The 22,948-nt window shown below is 40.3% G+C and overlaps 5 protein-coding genes across 6 annotated transcripts; 2 read left to right on the forward strand and 3 right to left on the reverse strand.

The window, feature by feature from the left end:
- Positions 1-57: 57 nt before the first annotated feature.
- On the forward strand, positions 58-2,243 carry LOC124198368 (heparan sulfate 2-O-sulfotransferase pipe-like). The gene is made up of 8 exons (XM_046594201.1): positions 58-194; positions 291-542; positions 623-742; positions 804-914; positions 978-1,126; positions 1,185-1,314; positions 1,396-1,556; positions 1,619-2,243. The coding sequence occupies exons 1-8, from the start codon at positions 118-120 to the stop codon at positions 1,780-1,782; spliced, it is 1,164 nt and encodes a 387-aa protein (XP_046450157.1). The 5' UTR covers positions 58-117; the 3' UTR covers positions 1,783-2,243.
- Positions 1,728-4,301, reverse strand: LOC124198366 (5'-nucleotidase domain-containing protein 3-like). Its single transcript, XM_046594197.1, has 9 exons — positions 4,032-4,301; positions 3,745-3,920; positions 3,438-3,671; positions 3,233-3,364; positions 3,009-3,166; positions 2,734-2,920; positions 2,524-2,664; positions 2,285-2,436; positions 1,728-2,212 (listed from the first exon to the last, which is right to left on the reverse strand). Exons 1-9 carry the CDS (start codon positions 4,180-4,182, stop codon positions 2,008-2,010), a joined length of 1,536 nt encoding a protein of 511 aa, XP_046450153.1. The 5' UTR covers positions 4,183-4,301; the 3' UTR covers positions 1,728-2,007.
- A 598-nt stretch (positions 4,302-4,899) lies between these two features.
- Positions 4,900-6,629, reverse strand: LOC124197723. The gene is made up of 6 exons (XM_046593258.1): positions 6,290-6,629; positions 6,103-6,218; positions 5,857-6,022; positions 5,575-5,798; positions 5,318-5,504; positions 4,900-5,260 (listed from the first exon to the last, which is right to left on the reverse strand). The coding sequence occupies exons 2-6, from the start codon at positions 6,205-6,207 to the stop codon at positions 5,121-5,123; spliced, it is 822 nt and encodes a 273-aa protein (XP_046449214.1). The 5' UTR covers positions 6,208-6,218; positions 6,290-6,629; the 3' UTR covers positions 4,900-5,120.
- A 4,393-nt stretch (positions 6,630-11,022) lies between these two features.
- On the forward strand, positions 11,023-14,184 carry LOC124197671 (cytochrome P450 4C1-like). The gene is made up of 11 exons (XM_046593203.1): positions 11,023-11,384; positions 11,448-11,557; positions 11,651-11,741; positions 11,847-12,053; positions 12,276-12,342; positions 12,586-12,797; positions 12,865-12,968; positions 13,057-13,125; positions 13,226-13,394; positions 13,479-13,658; positions 13,737-14,184. The coding sequence occupies exons 1-11, from the start codon at positions 11,171-11,173 to the stop codon at positions 13,922-13,924; spliced, it is 1,611 nt and encodes a 536-aa protein (XP_046449159.1). The 5' UTR covers positions 11,023-11,170; the 3' UTR covers positions 13,925-14,184.
- Positions 14,185-16,387: 2,203 nt separating this feature from the next.
- Positions 16,388-19,265, reverse strand: LOC124197669 (cytochrome P450 4c3-like). Of its 2 annotated transcripts, none has more exons than XM_046593202.1 (11): positions 18,833-19,265; positions 18,620-18,729; positions 18,258-18,543; positions 18,129-18,195; positions 17,922-18,048; positions 17,765-17,855; positions 17,592-17,692; positions 17,444-17,512; positions 17,139-17,310; positions 16,896-17,075; positions 16,388-16,840 (listed from the first exon to the last, which is right to left on the reverse strand). In XM_046593202.1, the coding sequence occupies exons 1-11, from the start codon at positions 19,032-19,034 to the stop codon at positions 16,641-16,643; spliced, it is 1,605 nt and encodes a 534-aa protein (XP_046449158.1). In that variant the 5' UTR covers positions 19,035-19,265; the 3' UTR covers positions 16,388-16,640. The 2 variants fall into 2 exon arrangements, with proteins under 2 accessions (XP_046449158.1, XP_046449157.1); XM_046593201.1 differs by having other exon boundaries at positions 17,592-17,695; positions 18,833-19,250.
- Positions 19,266-22,948: the final 3,683 nt, after the last annotated feature.

The raw sequence follows: 22,948 nt of genomic DNA on the forward strand, positions 1-22,948 counted from the left end.
CAGCCATCCTGCTAGACGTCGTCTGGCCAAGCTCGGATTTGTTTGTTTTTTCGTTCGCATTCGCAAAGTGTTTGTGAAATACATCCAGAGACAATTTTGGTTTTCTAACAAAAGGCGATGATTTTGACATTTCGAAGATGGTGTTGGAATTCGTGCTGCGAAAGCAGCCCTCGACGGATCGCCCAAAAGAACAAGTAAGTCTTTTGTCATTTGAGAGTCACCAGCGACTACTATACCGCCAGGGTCGAATACGGAGCGTTTGATTGATTGCTGTACTGGATTGTTGGCAGATTCCTTCCATATGTTGTGAGTCTCGTGGCCATGAAGCTGACAGTCATGATGCTGCTAGCGTCCAATAAGCGCGGTCATCCACAAAGAATGGGAACCGCTCTGTCAGCCGATTCTTCATTGGCGGTAACGGCGGTGGACGCGGTAGGCGAAGAGGAGATGAAGAACCGACGCTATTGGCAAATGTTGGAAAATTTGGAGGAAGCGGATATTGAGGGAACAGGAATCAACCGCACATCACCGTCCTCTATATGGTACTACCCGCCGACATTTCATTAGGCAACATAAACAATCTATTTTACGATATGCTGGCTCATGGTGATTATTTTTTCAGGTTAATTTACAATCGCGTTCCCAGATGCGGTGGACTTACCATGGTTTTCCTGATGAAGGAATTAGCTAAAGTTAACCGATTCGCTCATCAACGACATCAGTACAGAACGCCTTGGAACAGGTCATTTTTTCTCTGCAACAAAAACGAATTATAATTACTAAAATTACTAATCAAAAAATAGATTGTTAATTGAAGAAGAAATGAAGAACTTGGTCACATGGTTTGAATATCAACATCAGGCAAAAAGCTATGACCGCCATTTTCTCCATGTCAATTTCACGCGATTTCAACGGTTCGTAACTGATACCGAGTCTTAAAATTAAAAGACACTTAATACTATTTACTATCATTTTAGGTACACGAAAAATCTAAGGCCAACTTACATCAATATTGTACGCGATCCAGCTGAACGCGAATACTCGGCTTTTCGCGGAAGAAGGTCGCAGGATCCACTTCAAATCACCCAAGAGATTAAACGGAGGGATGCCGCAGGAGCTGGAACGGGTTCGTGTTCGAAAGATGGATCTTCTTTGCATCAATGTTGACATTTTCATTGATGTAGGAATGGAATGGTACACAAAATCCTTTGACGACTGCATTCTTGATGAGGATCCTGAATGTGCCTTCAACTCTTCAGAGTACACCTTCAGCCGGGCAATTCCATATTTTTGCGGGCAGGATCCACGATGCCTGTATGAAAGAAAAATAAAAACTGCCTGATCTGTTGGCCAGCAATCCAATCACGCTCCATAATTGCTTCTCCTTTTTTCCAGGGTTCCACGCAGCAGGTGGGCATTACAACGAGCGAAATTCATTATCGAACACGAATACTCGGTGGTGGGAATCCTTGACAAGATGAACGAGACGCTCCAGGTCCTCGAGCGTTACATTCCACGCTTCTTTGCTGGCTCTTCCAAGATCTACTACAGCAGAGGTGAACGAAACAGTTGAGAGCCATAATTGGTTTTTAATGGCTAAAACTATATTTCGCTTCAGGTTACGGCCGGCGGCATGAGAACCGTTACATCAAGAGTAAGCCGTCCCTAAGCGAGAAGGTGTTGGCAAAATTGAGAGATTCACTGTCGGATGAGTACGAATTGTACGATTTTTGCCAGCAGCGATTGTATCACCAGTACCAAGAAACCATCAACACACATTAGAAGTGGAAACCCTGCGTCCAGCTGCAATCACAACACAGAATATGCTTTGACTAAAAAATTTAAAAAAAAAAATGGAAGTTTTACATTAAGGAGCCTTCGGAGAGCGAACAATAATTCTTCCCTCAAGGCCACAGAGAGGGAATAGCAACAAACATGTCAGCATCATTATGTGAGTGCGGAACAAGACCTTGTTCTGTCAGTCAAAAGAGAGCTTCAATTTTGTCCTCAGACGAACCAAGAACGATATTCGTGCGGCAGAGCGCCTCGTCGAGCGTAAAATGTGTGTTTAGGAGAGAAGCGCAAGAAATTAGTCACATTTGACGTGTAAACGTCAGCAAAGCGGAAAAGACGCCGTGAGAAATAAGTGGGGTTGTGGTATGTTCTAAACAAGCTACCAAACTGTTCGTTGAACACATGTTTTGTATCTTTCCTATAATAAAAGAAAAAAAGTTATAATCTTAGTAAACACGACGAAGTTTCTTTATAGCCAATAAAACAATACCTGAGTTGGTCACGCTCAGCGATCCATTCTTTAATAAGCTTTCGTGAATGTTCACCCTCGGACTCCTGAAATTGTTCGATCAACTGTTGGAGAACTTGAAGCCAATTAACGTGCCATTTGAATTGGGATGTGTTGAGCGTTTGAATTTCTGACTGTAAAAAACGGAGAAACTCGTTAGCAATAACAAAATGACAATGATTAATGACCAAACATCTGGACAATAGGAAGTAGAACATTACAGTGAGTTCTTTAATAATGGCACCCGTTCTCCAACCATGCATCAAGGAAGCATCCGCTAAATCAGTGTAGGGGTGATCTCCAAAATACAGCACCGATCCGCCTTTCCATCCGGTCATATCTTGAAGTTGTCTGACGGTACCCTGAAGTGAAACAAACAAAATAGTATTTAAACAAACATTCATGCTTTATAAAAGAGTCGAATATCTCACCTCGGTGTAGACTTGTCCTTTTTCTAACTTGCGTACTTTATCCCATACATGATTTTGGTGGTTGAGGTCGTAAATTCGAAACGGGCGGTTTTTATCTGTAAAAAATTTTGGCTTTCGTGCTTGCACTATAACGACATCAAAAATATCTCGCCAATGCTTGCCAATCAGGTACTGCATTCCCTTATTTCTGTTGACCGATAAATAAATGCAGTTGATCTTTTAAGAAAAGAACGACAATGAATTGAAAACTAAACAAATATAAAACTACTAATTACACAAAGTTGAAAGGGCTATTTGTAACCAAGAAGAGTTTTTTCCCGGCGTTAATTAGTCTATTGAAAAACACTTCCAACTGAGGATCTTTCTCAAGATAATCCTCTGGTTTGTTTTGCACAATTTGATGCATAACTGGATGGATACTTTGCACTGCATTCTAATATAAAAAAATAATAATAATAAAGGATCACAAATTAAATATGAATGAATTCTGCAATTTTACTTTAACATCCCTAAAGAGGATATCAGGATGGTAGTCTATGTGGTTGTTGACAAAATATTCTGTAGCATTGCACAACAAGGACATTTCAGGCACTGAAAATAAATCAGCTAACTGGGCCATCTTTGAAGAACCCTAATATTTTAATTGAAAGTATTTTAAAAGTAAAGCCAATTGTTGATATATAAAACCTTAACAGTTAACACACCTGCTGGGATCCATTATGAACATATGATTCTAAGTAGTCAGCTGGAATGTAATGCTGCCCATATAAATTTAAAACTTCTTCATCAGAAAGTGGAGTAAGTCCCCTATAAACACATCCCAACTGAATTTGATGGAAGGAGTCCACCTTTAGAAGCAATCCTTTTCCAATGTCAAAGTGAAGACCTCTCACAGCAAAACCTGGCTGGTAGTTTAGCTTAAGGATTTCAGAAGGATACTAAATATTTTTTTCAAAAAGATTGTTTAAAATCAATCCAAATCCATCAACAACCAAATTTAAATGTAAATACTTTTAGCTTCCGGACTAGAGTTTCACGACCAAGATTGTAGATGAGGTGATCAACTGATTCTTTGTAACATGCTAGAGTGTAATCGTAATCAAACCCATACACAGAAACATTTTTCAGGTCTAATTCATTTGTGGCAAAGACCCCATCAACTTCAACATCGGGGGGAGGTTTTTTCCCTAAAAACAAAAAATTTGAACTTGTAACTTACTTTGTAATACTTTGTAATAACTAACATAGTAACATAATCTTGTGATAACTGATATTTCAAACCACTATACAAACATTACCTTTGCAGTATGCTTTGGCATTTTCATATGCATTTTCAAGGGCAGTTACGTTAGAAACAAAATACTTCTGAATCGGAAAAATCGTGGATGGTAAAATATACTTAGGGGTTCGGGAGTGTTTGAAAATTCTTTGCCCTAAAAGACTGCACATTTTGTTGTTGGGAAACTTGTATAAATAACTAACTTAAGCTAAAAACAATGTTATTGATTCTGCAACTGTGCTCCCGCGTGCTCGCGCTGTTGCGAAGTTGAAGACTGTAGTGTCAAAATCTTTTTTTATTAAAAAAAAATATTATTAGTTATAAAGTATTATAAGTAATTATTTTGATAGTTTTAAGTGCAATTTAAAAAAATTATGCAATGTTTTTATAAGTCTAGAAATTCAGCAACAAGAAAAAAAAATAGTCCGATCGGGCTCGAAATTCAAACAGGATGATGAATGAAACAAAGTCCATTTTCTATTGACAGGATTTTGTGTGGAAATGTTTAATGCAGAATTATAATGTTGGGTATCAGCACTCGGCTAGTTGGTATCACGTTTCTAGCTAAAGTTGACTTCTGCGTCGTATAATTAAGATCGCCTATCATTACCGTTCACTCGTAGTCCAAACTCCAAAGGCCCAATGCGCAGTCAATGAAGTACTACGAGTGTCTACTCAAGTCGGATACCACTCCTTCTGTTTTGCTTGTTTCAATAAATCTTCCCATCAAACAACTCGAATTAATTCTTATCTAATTACCTTTAAGTGTGTAATACGACATTGCCGTCCACCATCATCTCTAGGCCTACGTCATATGAATTTTCATCACGTAAATACAAAGGTTATTAAGCACGTTTACCGCATATTTAACGCTGACACAATTGAAATGTTGTTTTCTCAGGTTTCTTTATTAATTTATTCACAATCAAAGTTTACATGTATATCAGAAATTAAGACTTAAAAAGTCTCTTCTGAAGTATGATTTTGTGCATTGCCGCGAATTTTTAACAGTTGCATATTAAGTTTCGAAATGCATGAAAATACTTATAACAACGATCAAGGAATTTTTAATTGTAACAATACAATAACAATGGTGAAAGTAGCAAAATTAACTTTGTTGCATCATCCAATGTGATGGATTGAGACTTGCTGTTCTAATCTGTAATTGCCTCTTATCCCGCAGCTTATTTCCCATTCGCTGTTTTACTTGAGGTATCGTAACATGTGGGAAATTGGCTGTAATGAAATCTAGAGAAAACATTTCATCAGATCACTTGGTATCAGTCATAATTCAAGGGCATTTACCAATCAATGCCGATGTTTTACATGCATCCAGTGGCTGCTTCGAAGTATTTATTCCGGTTACACTGCAACTGAGCATTTCTTCTTCCGTAAATAGACACTCCATGAGGTTACCAATAATCTTCTTGTAATTTGATGTGTGCAAACAAGCTTTATTCAGTTGCTCCTCAGATAAAAATTGGACCAATGCCTAAATTTAACAAAATCTTTGATTAATTTGTTATCTCGATTGACTGACTGTATCTTGAATAAAATTTTACCATTGAAGAACCATTGGTATTATTTATCTTTTGTTCTTTTGCTGTTCGTTTGGCTGATTTCCTCGTTGGTGGACACAATTCTGAGAGTGTTTCTCTTTCTGAAACGGATTCTTCATTCCCGATTCCCGATTCCCTGGATCGAGGAGCAGCAACAATGGAATTTGTATTTACTGAGGGGGCATGTTGTGCTTGTCCACTCAGCAAATCAATCATTTTAGGGAATGCTGTGAAGATCAAGTAAATGAACAACACATTCTTACTTTTAAATAAAAATTAACTTACTCTCTTGAAGTTTCCAATTGAGATGCATTAATGTAGCATTTTCTTTCTTCAATTTTTTTACTTCTTTTTGTAGACGTTTGACTTCTGAAAGTAGCCAACTTTGTTGTCCTGAACTAGGCTGCATGACAACTGATTTTCGCTTCCTTCTGTGGTTCATACCATGTTTCTATAAATGTGAAGAAAGAATACATTTAAAAATTAAAAAATGCACAATTTATTCAAAAAATTATTTAAATGTCAACCTACATCATTGATTAGGACTTGACAGAGATCATGATTCATCACTGGACCATCACTCGATGATGATGATGAAGAAGATGACGAGGAGGATGATGATGATGAAGAACTCATGATAAGGACACCTGAAATGTATGTCAAAGGTTTATTATTTTCGGGTTTAAAAATTTTACTAGCAAATGAAATCTGTAAATACTTGCACAATCTACGACGAAATTATTGTCCTTTTTTATTGCTGGTCTTTTTATTATCAATCGGGCACTAGGCCGTCAAGAGTGTTTTCTAAAGAGCCACGTACTCTTTTCCACATCGAACAGAATTTATGAATTTAACTGCCAAATTTTACCGTGAATTCTTTGATAGAGGGCAAGCATAAAATCTATATGTTCTTAGAGAAAATAAGTATAATATTTCATATAAATAATTCAATAAACTTTGCATAAATGCTGGATTTAGATTTATGATTTCTCCCTCAGTCAATTGTCAATAAAGAAGCAGAAATGCTACGTTGCCGCATTTTCAAATAAAAAATAAAAATGACAAACGAATGAACGAACGAACGAAGAATAATAGAATAAGAGTATAAGACTTTAGTAATTATTCAGCCACAGGAAGGGAGAGATAACGCATTATTAGAATCATTCCGATCACTATTTCATTTTTGACGTTTGCGTGTTCTTACTCGGTTACACTCTGCAAGTTTGCAACCCTTCATTTCTTACAAGCGCAGATTTTTTCGGATTTAAAAAAAAAATTTAACTGCGCAGTAAAAATATACGAGGCTAGGTATTCGTGTCATTTGATTCTTCTTTTTGATGAAATAGTGAGACGAAGCGAATCGCCGGTGATTACAGAAACTGCTGAACCACGACGTAATATTGCTGATATATAATACCTCGAGCGTTGCACACCGTTCGACTCCTCAAAAAGCGTGAATTTCGAAAGAAGAATAAACTTTGCGAGGTTTAATCATTTCGTGAAAACCCCAAAAGAAAGAAATAAACGAAGACTTTTAAATCACCTCCCAAAAGATTTGACAATTAAATAGGTGAAAAATGGGGCCCTACCAGTTTGATTGACATGCAAATTTTGCAACGAAATTCATTTTCTCACGCGTTGTGTTCCCTTTTTCACGACGAGTCGAGAGAAAGTGTCGCCATACACTATACATTCACGAATTTTCTAAAGTTTGACGGTAGGGGAATTCCGCCGGAAGAGCTATAGAATGATGAAGAAAAGAGAAAACGTAATAGCTTTTGAAAAGGTACACAGAATGGTGGAAAGAGTTAACGTACTACATCAACAACAAACGGTGTGAGATACCGGTACTGTTGTGAGTATAAAAGGTGTATGGGGGTCCCGTAGAGTATGCCGCCAATTACCTCTACATTCATAAAATCAGACTATAAAAAGGCTAAAATAATTGAACGTGTACTGACTAGCCAGGTATTGTGCCAGCTGGTCCCGTATATTGCGGATTGTTGGTTAAGTAGGTTACGTTTACGATATCAGAAGCGCTGCTGTGTGCAATGACCAAAACATACAGTTGACGTAAGCAACTCTCTCGCAGCGGGATGACATAACACACGGCGTTGGTTATACGCCAACTACCTTATTTATCCTGCACAACAGAACGATGCTATGAGACACCACAAAGAGAGTTAAGTCACGGTCGGTGTACGGGTATGATACCAAGCACAAATAACAATAAGAGGACAGGTAACAAAAGCGCAAACAGGATTTCATTCATTCACGCTGGTATAAAGGCAGGTCTGGATCGTGAAACGCGTTAATTTGTGTTAAAATAATCTCTTTAAAATAAAATAAAACAACAACAGAAACTTCCGTCCGTTTACCTATAATTTTGCATGATGACACACAATTATGCAACTGCTTTATTTATTTTCATACAACCGGTCACGCGGTTTCAAACGAATTTCTATCAACTATACGATGGGCTCACGATGTTCGTTTTGTCTACACAACATTCATGCGCAACACGCAGAAGAATAAAGGTATAAATTGGCACTTTTACACAAGTGTATAGAAACAAATTCCCATTTTCTCTCGATCTCTTATTTACATTGTTCTTTCTAGATTGATGGGTCTAAAGTGACTATAGAATTATTGAGTGGTAAAAAAAAACAAATTCTAGCCATAAAGAACCACGGGGATTTCCCTGGAGAAACGGGAAAAACCGGCGATAATAATCCAATTCCGCAAAGGAGGCAAAATATGGTCTGGGAAGCGACCGAAATGAGATGATTTTCGCCTTAATGATGAGAAAATACGGCCTGAACCTACGTATCAGCAAGCAAAAACCCACGTACGATGGAGATGATCGAACTGGAAAAAAAAAGAAGAGTCCATACTCCATATCAATAAGGATCTCTCCGCAGAAGCCTATATTTAAACCAAAAGAAAAATATGCCGAATTCGCCACAACGGCCACAACCTGCCGCAAAGGGCGTACGTGTGTTTGTTGTGCTATTTTGGCATCAACTTCCTCCTTTAGCACTTAACCTGTACAGTCTTTTTATGTGCTTAAAACAGCAGCACTTAGCAGGAGCACTTAAATTTTTAAAAGAGCGGGTTACTGTTTCGTTTGCCAGCTGCAAACTGGCAGAATAACGAGGTACTGTATACACTAATATGTTATTAAACTTTCTAAATGTGTGTGCCATGTGGATTCATTATACGATTCACGACCTGCTCATGTAATAATTTCTTCTGGCTCATCCACAAGTCGGAAATTCCCAGAAATTTCTTATTTCCAGATGGAATCATTAGATGCGCGTTGTATGAAAGTTTGGTTTGGATATACAACGATCGAGCTGCCACCTTATAAATTTTCTTACGTTCCCATAGTTTCTATACCGGCTCGTATATTTATATATTCACTCGCATTAATGGCCCGGAAAAACATTTGTCCATAAACATTATTCAGGAAAATTTCCGAAGAAAATTCAGTCGCTCATTTAAGATGTGTATACTACAGGTGAATTCGGCCCGCATTTCTATTTCAATATCACTGTTATTATACGAAACAAAAAGCTTCGGTTTCCACTCAAACAAGGAAACATTTGACCATACAGTGTACAGTATACCCTAATACCGTATTTGGTATAACTTTCTAAAAACAGCTCTATAATACAGAATCAGCTATCTCGGATAGAAAATCGAATTTTTCGTTTTCTTTTCTTTTATCGATTAGTTCAATTTTTATTTTACGATATTTCTTAAAAAGATAAAAGCGCCAACTATTATCATATAAATTTTAGTGGGCTACGCTAGTCAAATTTATTTCTTTAGACGTGCGTGATGAATATCGCGAATAATAACACAGGATGAAGATGTGTATTAGCATCCTGCACGGGTTATACACGAATAGTACGGAAATTCATCATCATACATTTGCTGGTGTGTGTGGGTGGGTGGAAGACACACGCCAAAGTAGTCGCCGGATATATTCATATTCATTGTAAAATTAACCTGAATTTCGGCACGCATCTTCTTCGCGGATGTAATTGAAACAATTAAAATTCAAAACTCGCGGAAATCGATAAACAGCCTCACGTTTTATATGACGGAGAATACAATCCGCCGATTCAGTGAGGCACAAACGCGAGCTGCGGCGTATACACAAGGAACCCACAAGTCCATAACAATAATAGCAGCGCAACTCGAGAGTCTTTTTCCATCTCTCGAGTCGAGTCTCAAAGAATATAACTATGGGGACAAAGACGGATGATGGGTGTATAATGATAACCAGCTGATAGCTCAACTGGAAAGAATCGCCGTAGGCTGCACGGACGCATCAAAAGAGACGAATGAAAAATGTAGGTTAACCATCAGAAGTAGCTAGACAAAAGACTCAAAAAGGGGCTACTTCTTTTCGTTTCAAAAGATAGTAGTATACATGAATAATCAAACAAACCCTAGCTAGCCCCAGCAGCAGCGCATCACCGTACGTATACAAAAATTGTTGACTCTGGCCATTATAACCTGAAGAAAAGAAACGCTGTGTGCGTCAGCGAAAATAATCCTTCTTTTACAAATAGTCAAATAGACAAAACTATTCGCCTGCAAACGTTTTGGATGCCTTGATGATGACAAATGTCGCAATGGGCTAGGCATCCAAACTTGTGAAAAGAAAGTGTTTTTATGACGTCGTGATGCGAGGTATAGGTATAAATCGTGGTCTTATATATGCGTATACACGCAGTTCTATATCACGCCCGCGTTTGCCCGCGCTGCTGCCGCTCTTTTATCGTTTTATTATCGGGCGGGGAAAACAAAAATGGCGAAAAATGGTGGCCGCGGGAGAGAGTAGATGTGCCGTTGAATGTGTAGCTCCCGTTAGATTAGGTTGTAGATCTCAAAACGTAGGCTAATATACGCCCGCGAAAACCTGATGAAAAGCAAATGGAGATAAATTTAAAACGCGCATATCATATTATATATTGATGCTCAAGTTGGTCATCCGGTGGTTTCCTTCTCGTCCTGTTTTGAGCCGAACTTTTAAAAGCGCATCATGTTATTTGTCTGCCGGACAATGGCACAAGCAACAACAAAAAGAAGTCGTTTTTGCTATATCACAAAAAGCACCTGTTGTGTGTCATAACTCTGTAGATACAGTAGTCTATATGCATATCGACTGTTTGTGTGTAGAACTGTATGGTGGGCGGTCCCACGTCTACATGACTACTATATTTGTCCTAGTTCCGAACGAGGGCTGAGAGCGAGCGTAATAAGGCCTGAGAGAAAATAGGCCTACAAAAATTCTAACCTAAAGGAGAGAGAAACACAGCACAGGACGACTGTATACCGTAGGGGGGAAATGAAATAAAATTCAACCCAACAAGAAGAAGAAGAAGAACTGTGTGTGTGTGTGTGGGTTGAAAATAAATACACGGCACCAACTCAGACATGACGGCAGAGCGGGGGGAAACGTTCAGTCGTTTCAGTCCTGGGCGAACCGAGCCAGCGTCGAGTTGGTTCTTTTGATTTGCTCTCCGAGATTCATCACTGTTTGGTCGCGTCGGTGTTGAATAATTATATTTAAATCGAGGTGAAAATGTTACTCCTCCTGCCCATGCAAAGCTTCTACTCGCAGTGGATTAGTCTCATTGGATTCAACTGGACGACGTGGTTCGTGTTGGCGTCGTGCGCCGTTCTCGCCTGGATTTGTTGGCGCAATTCGCGTTACGTTCGGCTCATCAACGCCGTCCCGGGACCCAAAGGAATCCCGATCCTGGGCAACCTCCTGGAACTCAACGTCGGTCAAGTCGGTAATAAGATTGTGTCCAGTATACGCGTGGAAAAATAATTTCAATTCGATTGAATTTCTAAAGAATTCTTGAGGATCGTCCATCGTGAATGGGTGGAAAAACACGGACCCATTTACCGCGGTTGGGGAGGCTCTCGTTCCATCGTCTGCATCTCCTCTCCGGAATTGATGGAGGTTTGTTTTGGTTTTTCCAAATATTATATTCAGTCATAGAATTAGATTTATAGATTTATGAAGTTTCACCACGTCAGCTGTTGCAATTTCTAGCCGATTCTGGCCAGCCAGAAACTCATCACCAAAGGCAAGGAATACTCTTACCTGAGCAGGTGGCTAGGCGCTTGCATGTTTCTGACGACAGGTAGTACTATACTAAAAACAGATTGGACATTTTGATGTTAACACGGGGACCCAATGACCTATTCAAACAATTATTCTAAAACAATTTGGCTGTGACCAAAAAAAGGACTGCGATGGAGAAGCCGTCGCCGACTTCTGACCCCGGCTTTCCATTTCCAGATTTTGGAGAGTTTCTTCGATGTTTTCAACGATCAAAGTCAACAGCTGATCAAGGAACTGGACGCAGCTGCTGCCGCCCGTCCCGCCGCGTCCGTCGACGGCTCCGTCAACGTCTACAAGATACTGACGCAGTGCGCACTGGATATTATCTGCGGTTGGCCCACATTTCTTCTTATTTTTGTTTTAAATTTTTCTAAATTCTGACGACTTTTCTTCGGTCTTTTTGGCTGGCTGGCCGTTAGATGTATATTTTTCTCTAATGATTACGGTATATAGTGCGCGCATGTTTTGAATGTCCAGTTAATGTCTTGTGTCTTATGTGTCTATACTCACGATTGGCTAACCCATAACGAACGTGTGCTGTGTGCTGTGCTAGATTCGTCAATGGGCCGACAGGTGAGGAAACGGGAAGAAACCAGCGGCTATCTGCATTCCATCAACAGGTAAGAGAGTCACTCTCCGAGCTGTCCTTTGCGTCCCACGATGGGCTTTTTTCGTGTTACATAACAGAAAAAAGGGGGGAGAGGTTTTCCGTTTAGCCTGTTTTTTTATCCTAGACGATGTGGGTAAGGGTTGGGAGAGATAAACGGGTTAATGTTATTCAAGAAATCAAACCCCATCTCGGCTTTTATAGTGTTTTTGGGTTCTTTTTATTTTTTTCTATTTGGTTGTCATGCTGCATATAGGATCACACAGATAGTTATGGAAAGGAGTCTGAGACCTTGGCTAGACAGTGACCTACTGTTTAACCTTTCGGCACTGGGTCGCGAGAATCAGCGTTGCGTCAAAATCCTCCACGATTTCACCAATCAGGTGATCCAGGACCGCAAGCAAATGCTCAACAACAATCAGAGTGACGACTCTGTGGACCATGTCAAATCTCAAGAAGAATCCCCAAGTAAATTAATTCATCAATCAACTGAATCATCATTGCCATTTAATGTCCTATTTTTATAAATTCAAAGAAAGGAGATTAGCTTTTCTCGACCTGTTGATTCAAGCGTCGGAGAATGGCGACAAGCTGAGCGATGACGACATCCGCGAAGAAGTGGACACCTTCATGTTTGCCGTGAGTAAATTGGCTGACCAAAACCGGTCCAGTACACCTTTGATGTTTTTTTTCTAAAATAAATAGAATTTCGACTCGGTTTATTAAGGGACACGACACGACGGCGACGGCCATGAGTTGGTTTCTCTACTGCATCGCCAGAAATCCGGAAGAGCAGGTATAGTCTAAAAATAGACAATTTCAAATCGTTATGCACAATTATGCAGCACCTTTTTTAATATTTACATGTCTGTTGTACCTTGATGGGGTGTCATCAGAAACTGTTGTTCGACGAAGTGGACGAGGTGTTTGAGGACAGCGACAGGCCGTGCACGCCGCAAGATGCGGCCAACCTCAAATACCTCGACTGTTGTATCAAAGAGACTCTGCGGATGTACCCCAGCATTCCGGGAGTGATGAGGACCATCACGGAAGACACAGAAATCGGTAAGGCTTCAATGACGATGCTAAAAACCTAACGGTTATTAACGAAAATGAATTTGTGATTTCAATCTTTGATTCTATATCCAGGCGGATATGTTTTACCAGCTGGATTGTCGGTGGCTCTGCTCATCTACGGAATGCATCGCAACCCCAAAGTCTATCCAGAGCCTGACACATTTAAACCGGAGAGGTTCTTACCCGAGCACAGCGCCAACCGCCATCCGTACGCCTTCATCCCATTTAGCGCGGGACCGCGCAATTGCATCGGTAAAATGATCAAAAATGTTGCATCATCATCTTTCTTTTTTTGAATCATCTCATCTGTCCGCCATATGCAACATGTAGGACAAAAGTACGCTCAATTCGAACTGAAAGTGGTTTTATCCTGGGTGTTGCGCAAATTTGAATTCTCGCTGGCCGACCCGTCGTGCCCGGCCGTGAGCGCTTCCAGCGAGATCGTGCTCAAGCCGGTGGACGGCATCCACTTGTCGGTCAAACCGCGCCAGCCCAATCACTCAGCAACCGCCGCTTAAAATATCAATCGCAACTCAGCAACAACAACAACACAAAATTGATACGGAATTAATCATTGCGTAATGTAATACAGTTCGTGATTGAATTTGACCGGGCGGCAATTTTTACAAATCTAAGGTAAAACATGAATCAAATAATATCAAAGTGGCGCATGACACATTTTATACAAGAGTCACAGATCCCCTCAATATGATTTTAATACATTTATTATTAAGATAACTTTTAAAAATACGTCAATACATGTAATATGTCAATAAAACTGAACTCTCGTTATACCCTTTGATACGACACGTGACTATCACTTCCGCACAGGCAAATATTTTTCCCACTTTGCAGGCGGTTTTCTTGATGTGCATTTTTCTCGATCACAATTAAAAATCGATTTGGAACAACCGCATTCCCGCGCTTCTTCTTCGCTCATCATTCACGCGGGCGAAATTGGCGGCTGGCCAAATTCGTTGCGGTTAAAAGTGGCGTGTTGTGTACTTGTTAGACGCGCATACGTTTCGTATTATTCCCTTTGAAATCGGCAAATCACGTCACCGACACTCACGTTGGATAGTAGTACACAGTCTACCGTAATATAAATCACCGAATATCTAATCGCATTTGTATACGGTTCTATAAACGGCAATACAATCGGCGGGATTGACCAGCTTTTTGGTCGGCACTACATGTGGCGGGCGCGCGGCCTCTCGTCAACTTGGCAGATGGAAGAATTGAGGTCACCGGTAAGACGAATGCGGTTTTGTTCTTTTTACCTTGGAAGGAATCAAATGTGTGACGTATGTACGCCTTGACACGCGGAAATCATCATTCTTCAAGGTCTGACGGTGACGTTGTTTTGATATATAACTGTCTTGCATGCATGTCGATATGTTTTTTGGGTTGTTTTATTCAACGGGTGGAACCTTACCAAGTCCAAGGTCCCAACTGGCTATAGGTGCTGTGTGTTACCTAATAATATAGAGAGACGCGGTGGATATAACCTCATAAGAATACGGTATCACGACACAGTTTTTAACTGCCTGGAGAATTTTGTTTTTAATGGCAAGCGCGCAGTTTGTTGGTGATGACGTCACAGGAGATGCAACTTGATAAAATAAAAAAGAGGTTCGAAATTTAATTATTATTATTTTTTTAGAATATCATAAATCGTTTTATTTTAAAATGGTCAATTCTTATTTTATTGTTCCGGAGGCGGTGAAAGATTGACACTTATGTATCGATCATTTTAAGTCGAAGTTGAGTTGTTTTTTGGGGGGGTTTAGATGACTGTCGTCATGCGGCAGAACTCGGCAGAACATTGCCGAAAATATTCGATGAATTCGACTGCGGGACTTTCTATAACTCGACAGCCAAAAATTTCAGCAGCGAAAGTTTGATGTGTGTGGCAGACGGTTGATATCAGGAAACTCAAATCAATCCGGAAATTTCTATGCGTTTCTGAAACAGCTGAATATATGCACTTTTTATCAAACTTAATTCGCAACTGGTAAGTGCGCTGTACTATCATCAAATCAGTTGATTATAGGGAATATCAAACACTCTTGTTACATACACCAATGACGGATTCAATTGGATTTCATCATAATTCTATATTTGTATGACACAATCTCTTACACATCTTGACATTGACAGATAACAGGAATAGGGCAGAGATTAAAGGATCGGTGAGTATATTATTACCACAGATTTTGGTTATAAGGAACCACCTATCTATTGGCACTTTCACCTTTTATACCTTCTCATAGAAAGTCGACCACAACAGAGATCAAAGTTGAATGACGCCTGAATAACAGCTTGAACGCCCGACCAAAATAAGACGGCACCAAAGGAAGTAACGGGAAAACCCTTTATAAAAGACGTCAAACAGGACTCACCGTGTTACTTATATATGTAGTTAGACGTAATATATGAGATCAACAGCTTATAATAGACACATAAAAAACCAAGTTTCAATGCTGGTTTTTAGACATTTCACTTTCGCTCGGGCTCAAAAATATAATTGAAAGCCGGGCATATCGCATTAGCCTTTTGTTAACTCGAGTGTCATATATAGGAGGGCGTGGCTCACGCACTTAACTATCACTCAACTCTGAAATACTCGACAATCAGAAATTCTACTTAAGTCTAAAGTGAAAAAACATAATAATGGCGTTGAATCATTTTGTCGTTTACTAGTCGATGGTGTAAATAATTATTTTGCATTCACTTGTAGCTATTATTATTATGTAACTCGAGTTTCGCAGACGACACTGAGATGCTACCGACCTCGATCCTCTTTTTTAAAATTTGTTTTAAGAAAAGGGAATGATTACGAAACAGACAGAAGAGTTTTTTCCCGTCCCGACTGTCATCAAGTGTCCGTGAAGTCGTCGAATTCCAGAAAGAGAAACTTGTGTGTCGCTTATCCTTTTTATATTCCAAGAAACGAAACCAAAAAACATTTGGCTACGAAATTTCGTTGAAAAATGTATTAACAAAGATTCATTGGCAAATAAGGACATTTTCAAACAGGATACGATTATTTAAACAAGAAAAATAAAAAGGATCGGTTTGCGGTTGATTCTATAATTATTCGTGAAAATGAATTGGAACGACAAAACAAATGGAAACATTCGACCCAGTACGCGAATGAACGATTTGTCGTAGCGAGGATATAACGGAGAGATTTGCGATGCGGCGATGAGAATTATTTAACGGATGTAAGCACTAGTAGTTGGATCGTGATTGATTCACGCCATCAACTGTCGTCCGTTTGGAGACGATGAGAGGTACTCCGTGTTTGGGTTTCAGTACGACTTCGCTGGATGGGGTGAGCATGGGCTGCGACATATCCGCAACCGCAAACCGGAACTGGCGCATCAAATTGGCCAGGACGATTTTGATCTCCAGAATGCCGTACTTTTGCCCTGCAAAACAAATTGAATAATTAATATTCAATTAATAATCTAAAAATTTATTTACCGATGCAATTGCGGGGTCCGGCGCTGAATGGAATGAAGGCGTACGGATGTCGGCCGACGCAGTTCTCCGGAAGGAATCGCTCCGGCTTGAAAGCCTCCGGATCGGGATAAACCAGCGGACTGTGGTGCATTCCGTAAATCATCAAGGCCACAGAGACGCCAGCAGGTAATGTATATCCACCTGCGACGACCAAAATGTAATTTAAGATGACACCATTTTTTAAATTTTCGACTATACTATTACCTATGTCAATATCCTCGGTGAGGGATCGCATGACGGCTGGCACACTTGGATAGAGCCTGAGGGTTTCCTTGATGCAACACTCTAAGTATTTGAGCTGGGCCGCGTCCTGTGTGCTGCACGGACGCTCGGCGTCGCCGCCAAACACCTGATCCACCTCTTCCATGACCATTTGCTGCACGCGGAAAAGATAACAAGAGTGACCAGAAAAACAACAATTTATCCTTTTTGGGGTTTCTTTCATTCGAATTTAATGGCAATAGACATCAAAAAGACATTATAGTATGTATTTCTACTATATAGTATACCTGGTGCTCTGGGTGTTTGGCGATGCAGTAGAGGAACCACGTCATGGCAGAGGCCGTCGTGTCGTGTCCCTGTACAGCCAATCACGAGAAAACGATTTGAAAAAATAAACAGCTGAGAGAAATCAGGACCTGAGAAAATTAGAATTACCGCGAACATGACTGTGTCAACCTCTTCTCGGATGTCGTCGTCGTTGAAATCCGCATTCGTTTCGGATGCCTTAATGAGTAAATCCAAAAAGGCTAATCTTTCTTCTAAAATTAAAAAAAAATAATAGAATTGATTGTCATCAGGTCAAGATATAATTTGAATTTTAAAATTACTTGGGGCGTCGCATTTTTCTTCCTGGACGTTATTGTTGTCTTGGCTTGTCTTGGCTTCCCGTTTGAGCGCTTCGCGTCGATCTTTAATCACCTTGATTCAATTCATTTGTTAAATCTACACAATGAAAAGAAGCTGCTGATTAATGATTTAGCATACCTGATTGGTGAAGGCGTGAAGAGCTGTGACGCAGCGCTGGTTTTCACGACCCAGTGTGCTAAATTGGTAGATCCAATCGAAGGTCAGCCACGGTCGGATCCCTCGCTCCATGACAATCTGCCCAATTCTGTCGGCCAGCAAAAGGCAAAGAAAGAAAGTTTGAGCGTTTGAACATCATTTCTCACTCATCGGCCGATAGATTCTCACCTGTGAAGATTTTTCACGTAAATCGCCTTCTCTTCTTCGCTCCTCGTCTGCCGACCCATGGAAGTTTCTGCAACCACATGAATAATTTATGAATTGATGAACGAAGGTCGGCCGTTTTTAAAATATTACCGCAGATGATGTCCAGTGCGCATTGCGTCATGATCGGGAAGACGTCGAATTCGGCGTCTCGGTGGATGTCGATGGCTCGATTTAATTGCCGGGCGCAGTCGTCACTCTTCTCGTTGAAAACGTCGACGAAACTGTTGAGGATTTGAAAGTGGAAGGCGGGAGTGAGCAGACGACGGCGGTTCTTCCAACGGGCACCCGTCGTCAGGAACATGCAATTGCCCAGCCAGGGACTCAGGTAACTGTACTCGGTCGCCTTGGTGATGAGTTTCTGGCTGACCAAGATCGGCTATCACCAGGAAAACAATATCAAGTTTGAAACAAATTTGCATCAATGAATGAAATGGGTTTGCTCATTGACGTACCTCCATGAGTTCGGGTGATGAGAGAATAGCCACCGGCCGGAAGCCGCCCCAGGCCCTGTAGATGGGCCCGTATTTCTTGACCCAGTCAAAATGCACAAGTTTGAGAAATTCTAAAAAAGGAAATTGGATCATCACCAATCAAAGAATTGAAATTGTCAATTTCATCCATTTGATTTTGAATTCGAATTTCTCCATTATAACACAAACACGCACCATCGAGATCGACGTTCAGATCCAGAAAATTGCCCAGGAAAGGTAAGAAATCCGGTCCAGGCAGTGCGTTGACGAGTCTGACGTTGCGCGATTGACTCCACATCAGGTAATAAACGACGAGCAAAACGGCCAGGACGGTCCAGGTGGTGAAGGGACCCCATCCGATCCACGAATAACTGGCCAGCATCAACACGGCAGACATTGTCGATCCAGCTCAGCAGACTCAGCAGATAGAGAGATGTGTCTATATGAAATGATGTGCTGTGTGTGTTGTTTCCAGCATACGACACGATGGGCAACTAACCTCGGATAACACGGCGTATCCGAATAAATAGCCAAAAGTCCTTTCCCTTACGGAGCCAACCAAATTGTTATTTTTCCTTATGGCGCACAGCAGTAGGAATCCCTGGCCAGCAGTTCCGCGCTGTTATGGGGGGATTCTATTTAAAAGAAAAGCGCAAGTGCCGAGTGGGCAGGTCTCTGGCGACCCCGCCCTTTTCCATCTCTATGTCAGTATAGCTATATAAGAGAGGGAAAAGAGGAGGAGCATTTCCCATCACTTTCCCCCTTCAACCCGCGACCGCTGCTGCACATCGCCAAAGAGATTCCCAGCAGCCCACCAAGTTTGGTCGAGAGCCTTGAAGCCCTATAACGGCGAGTGTGGATGGAATAATATAATCATTTTGAATTACACGTTCAGCAGCCATTCCGCACAACCGCATGTCAGTCGTGGCTGAGATTCTTGCTTTGTTTGATATTATATACACCGAGGTGGGCGGCGGCTGTGTCAACATTTTTGAAAATAAAAAAAAGCGGGAAATATAAAAAAGTTGACAACTGCAATGCGGAATGCTCTGTCGACTGGATATGCGAAAGCTTCCACTATTATCATCCGGGAATCAGTTTCTTATATATTCTTTCTCCGGGTTGGTGTGTACGTGTACAGTGCAGCTAGCACGGCATCGGCATCATGTTGCTGAGATGCGCATACCATTTCACTTTTCAAAAAAGGGGGAATTATATTGCCGCCCGGCACTGTGTGCATTGTGTCTAAAATAACAGACGGATTCATTCTTCCATTTTGGCGTGGGTTTCCTCATGAAGAGAAAGTCAAACTGCAACACGTCATGTACTACTAGTGAAAGAGTTGGACAAAAAAAACAGTTGGCATAGATATAGTTTTCACTCACGTAGTACATATAGGTATATACTCTAGTCGGAAAACCCGTATCAAAATGGCCCATCAGAATTAGACACGGAGGGATTTACACAGTCGGATGGCAGATTTTATTTCAGAGATTTTAATAATTATATTCGGGGATTTAATAATTAATGCCCGTCAAGGACATTATGTTCATTTTATTATGTAAAATGACAATACAAATTTGCGCTGGGATCAGCCTTGAAAAAAGTATGATGTTTCCTTCTTTGTTACTATTATTTCAAATAGATATGGCACGATTAGAACTCCATTAATCTTTATTGCAGCCGTTGCGCATCTTAAGGTAAAGTCACTTCGATGTTCCACGTCACCTCATTAATTACAGAGATGTAGCTGTCCAGGTAGTAAATCTATCTCAAGTTCGCCATAAACATGTCGACCATCGGGGAGTTCCGCATTGTAAAACCCCATGGCCAGATTTCTTATTATAACTATAGCAGCGCATGTATTTTGCGAACGTTACAGTCGTCTATATGATAAGGAACAAACAGAGATTACATCAGCAGGATATGTTCATTTTCAAGGTTTACCTTTTATGCGAGGAGCATGTCGGGAAGAAATTTCGGCAATCGCGGAAATCCGGAAATTTTGAATTGTGAAATACTCGATGTAATACCATCTCATTTAAATTCAGCTTTGTCCTCCTGGACATAAGCCGTATATTATTCAAGTGGGAATAGACGAGTCTATGTCAGAGTTTAATGCCCCTTATCAATCAGTATAAGCAGTTGAAAATAAAACCAGAAGAACCAGATTTCAGTCCAAACTTGATTTCAAATTTCTGAGATGTACACTGTACAGTTCTCTGGGGCGCTTCTATACACAAGGGGACCATATTATAGGGTGAATAGCCTTCAAGGTCAACCGGAATTTTCAGTTTTCTGCGTTGCATTTTGAGTGATTGAAAATCCTTGTGGTCTTGAACAACAATGTCGACCTTGCCTGGGCCATGCCTGGGCATTATTTTCCCAATGCGCAGCGCGTTTTAAAATCTACCGCCAAAAGTCCAGACGTTTTGCACGTTTGCCCTTGTGACTGGACAAGACAAAACATCGTTATTATTAGTCATCAAAACTGATTTACAGTTGATGATATTCCTGACAAAGAATTGTATTTTTTTTTAAAAGAAAGCTGCTCATCCGAAAAGGTATACTTGTATCCATTTTCTAAATGCAACATACACCTGACAGCTATAGCATTTTGCAAGGGGTCCGCAACTCAAATTTACTACAATAAAAAAGGTAAAAAAGCAAAAAAAAGTGAAAAAAGGAAAAAAAAAGGAAATTTACTTTACGTGCTAAAAGAAGGGCGCGCGCGAACGAACCCCCCCTCCTCCCCCTCCCCTCCCTACCCTTTTATTTTCGCTTGAAGGAAAGCCTATCTCTAAAGTAAAAAAGGAAAAATAAAGCAAGGAAAAAGTAAAAAAAATAAAAAGTAAATTTGAGTTGCGGACCCCTTGGCATTTTGTTTTCTCTTTCGTACTAGTACCACCTTACTGTTTGTGTTTGGGGGCGGAACACAAAACAATTTTCCTTCGTCTTATTCGCATGCAGATGATTAGATCGTGTATAGTTGTCTCTCGCTAGTCGCAATAACATTCGTGACATCAAACTTTCGTAACACTCTCAGCGTTTCATGCGATGCATCTGTAGACGCCGGGCGTATATGACAGAATATCGTGAACAAAAAAATATACAAAAAGATCTCGTGATGATTCACTCGTCCACGTTCAACAGGGCCCCAACATATGCGCCCAACAACTCTGAATGAGGTCGAATAAACTCTCCCGTCAAATATGTTGCGCATATCTACGGTTGTATGGGCGACGCCGATAAGATACATCGATCTGGAAATAAATACATTTTTATATAGCAGCAGTGATTGTTATATATTTGAAATTCATTGCATAATAAAATCGATCCATATTTCTTTCTTTACCTGTGCCAATCAAAAATGCTTTTAGATTTTCCTTTTCAATATGTTTCCGATCTCGGAATGTCAGTCATCCATCAAGCAGCGCAAAAAAAAAAGGAAACTTCGTGTAGCTTTTACTTTCGTGTATTTCCTTGTACAGAGGGTATAACCCTTCTCTTTCTGTATTATAGTGTCATTTGTTTAGAAAATAACGTCATCATTTTTCGGACTGCAATTGGCTAGGATTTCCATACAGAATTACCATAATCTTTAGCAAATATAAGAAAGATGGATTATGCAGATTTAAAAAGGCCCCATGGTATTGGACGTTTAGTTCAATCGGTTCCGTGACTCATTCGCGTTAGCCATTTGACGAATATTTTTAGTTTCACCATTTTACGGAGGCCTATAATGTATACCGTCGTACAAAGTCCCGAAGAAATAAACGTGACCATGACCACGCCATAAAAGGACTCTATATTATATATGTAGGAGATGTTAACCTTGACTGTTAACTTGGGACTTTGAAAAGAAAAGAATGAACCTTGAATTGAAAAGGAAAAAATAACAAATTACGAAGACTACGGGGTTTCATCTCTACAATTCGACGAAGCGTTTCGGCGCTCTCGGGCAAAGGGTTAAAATTCACGTAGACTCACGTTGCCGGAAGCCATCTTCCCGTTGGCTATATAACTATACCCTCCCTAAAAGAGACAACCAATTCTTTTTAAAAAAGGCGACCAACGGGTATAAATGTTGAAATGGTTACACACCCGAAAAAGGATGAAAGGGAAATGCCATTCATGTATTTGTTAACCCGTTTTTCACTTGTGTCGGAATCAAAAGTTGATGCCTCGATAAATATATTTCTAGCGTGATGAAATATGATTTCATTTATTCAACACGTGTTGGGAGGTAGACCATTTCAGACAGAATCAGACAGTGATGAATTCTGAATTTGAATGAAATTCGACGAGCGA

The sequence above is a fragment of the Daphnia pulex genome, chromosome 7 (assembly GCF_021134715.1).
Source record: "Daphnia pulex isolate KAP4 chromosome 7, ASM2113471v1".
In the NCBI taxonomy this organism is placed as follows: Eukaryota; Metazoa; Arthropoda; class Branchiopoda; order Diplostraca; family Daphniidae; genus Daphnia; species Daphnia pulex.

What these genes read in the sequence shown, in the direction of transcription:
- LOC124198368 (XM_046594201.1), top strand. Translation starts at nt 118, where the DNA reads ATGATTTTGACATTTCGAAGATGGTGTTGGAATTCGTGCTGCGAAAGC. An exon ending in CGGATCGCCCAAAAGAACAA is followed by an intron (nt 195 to 290) that starts GTAAGTCTTTTG and finishes GATTGTTGGCAG; the next exon opens with ATTCCTTCCATATGTTGTGA. An exon ending in ACATCACCGTCCTCTATATG is followed by an intron (nt 543 to 622) that starts GTACTACCCGCC and finishes TTATTTTTTCAG; the next exon opens with GTTAATTTACAATCGCGTTC.
- LOC124198366 (XM_046594197.1), bottom strand. Translation starts at nt 4,182, where the DNA reads ATGTGCAGTCTTTTAGGGCAAAGAATTTTCAAACACTCCCGAACCCCT. An exon ending in CTCTAGTCCGGAAGCTAAAA is followed by an intron (nt 3,672 to 3,744) that starts GTATTTACATTT and finishes AAAAATATTTAG; the next exon opens with TATCCTTCTGAAATCCTTAA. An exon ending in GCTGAGCGTGACCAACTCAG is followed by an intron (nt 2,213 to 2,284) that starts GTATTGTTTTAT and finishes CTTTTATTATAG; the next exon opens with GAAAGATACAAAACATGTGT.
- LOC124197723 (XM_046593258.1), bottom strand. Translation starts at nt 6,207, where the DNA reads ATGAGTTCTTCATCATCATCATCCTCCTCGTCATCTTCTTCATCATCA. An exon ending in CAATTGGAAACTTCAAGAGA is followed by an intron (nt 5,799 to 5,856) that starts GTAAGTTAATTT and finishes TGATCTTCACAG; the next exon opens with CATTCCCTAAAATGATTGAT. An exon ending in TAAAACATCGGCATTGATTG is followed by an intron (nt 5,261 to 5,317) that starts GTAAATGCCCTT and finishes TGTTTTCTCTAG; the next exon opens with ATTTCATTACAGCCAATTTC.
- LOC124197671 (XM_046593203.1), top strand. Translation starts at nt 11,171, where the DNA reads ATGTTACTCCTCCTGCCCATGCAAAGCTTCTACTCGCAGTGGATTAGT. An exon ending in TTGCATGTTTCTGACGACAG is followed by an intron (nt 11,742 to 11,846) that starts GTAGTACTATAC and finishes GACCAAAAAAAG; the next exon opens with GACTGCGATGGAGAAGCCGT. An exon ending in ATCTCAAGAAGAATCCCCAA is followed by an intron (nt 12,798 to 12,864) that starts GTAAATTAATTC and finishes ATAAATTCAAAG; the next exon opens with AAAGGAGATTAGCTTTTCTC.
- LOC124197669 (XM_046593201.1), bottom strand. Translation starts at nt 19,034, where the DNA reads ATGTCTGCCGTGTTGATGCTGGCCAGTTATTCGTGGATCGGATGGGGT. An exon ending in TTGACACAGTCATGTTCGCG is followed by an intron (nt 17,513 to 17,591) that starts GTAATTCTAATT and finishes TTGGCTGTACAG; the next exon opens with GGACACGACACGACGGCCTC. An exon ending in CGGACCCCGCAATTGCATCG is followed by an intron (nt 16,841 to 16,895) that starts GTAAATAAATTT and finishes TTTGTTTTGCAG; the next exon opens with GGCAAAAGTACGGCATTCTG.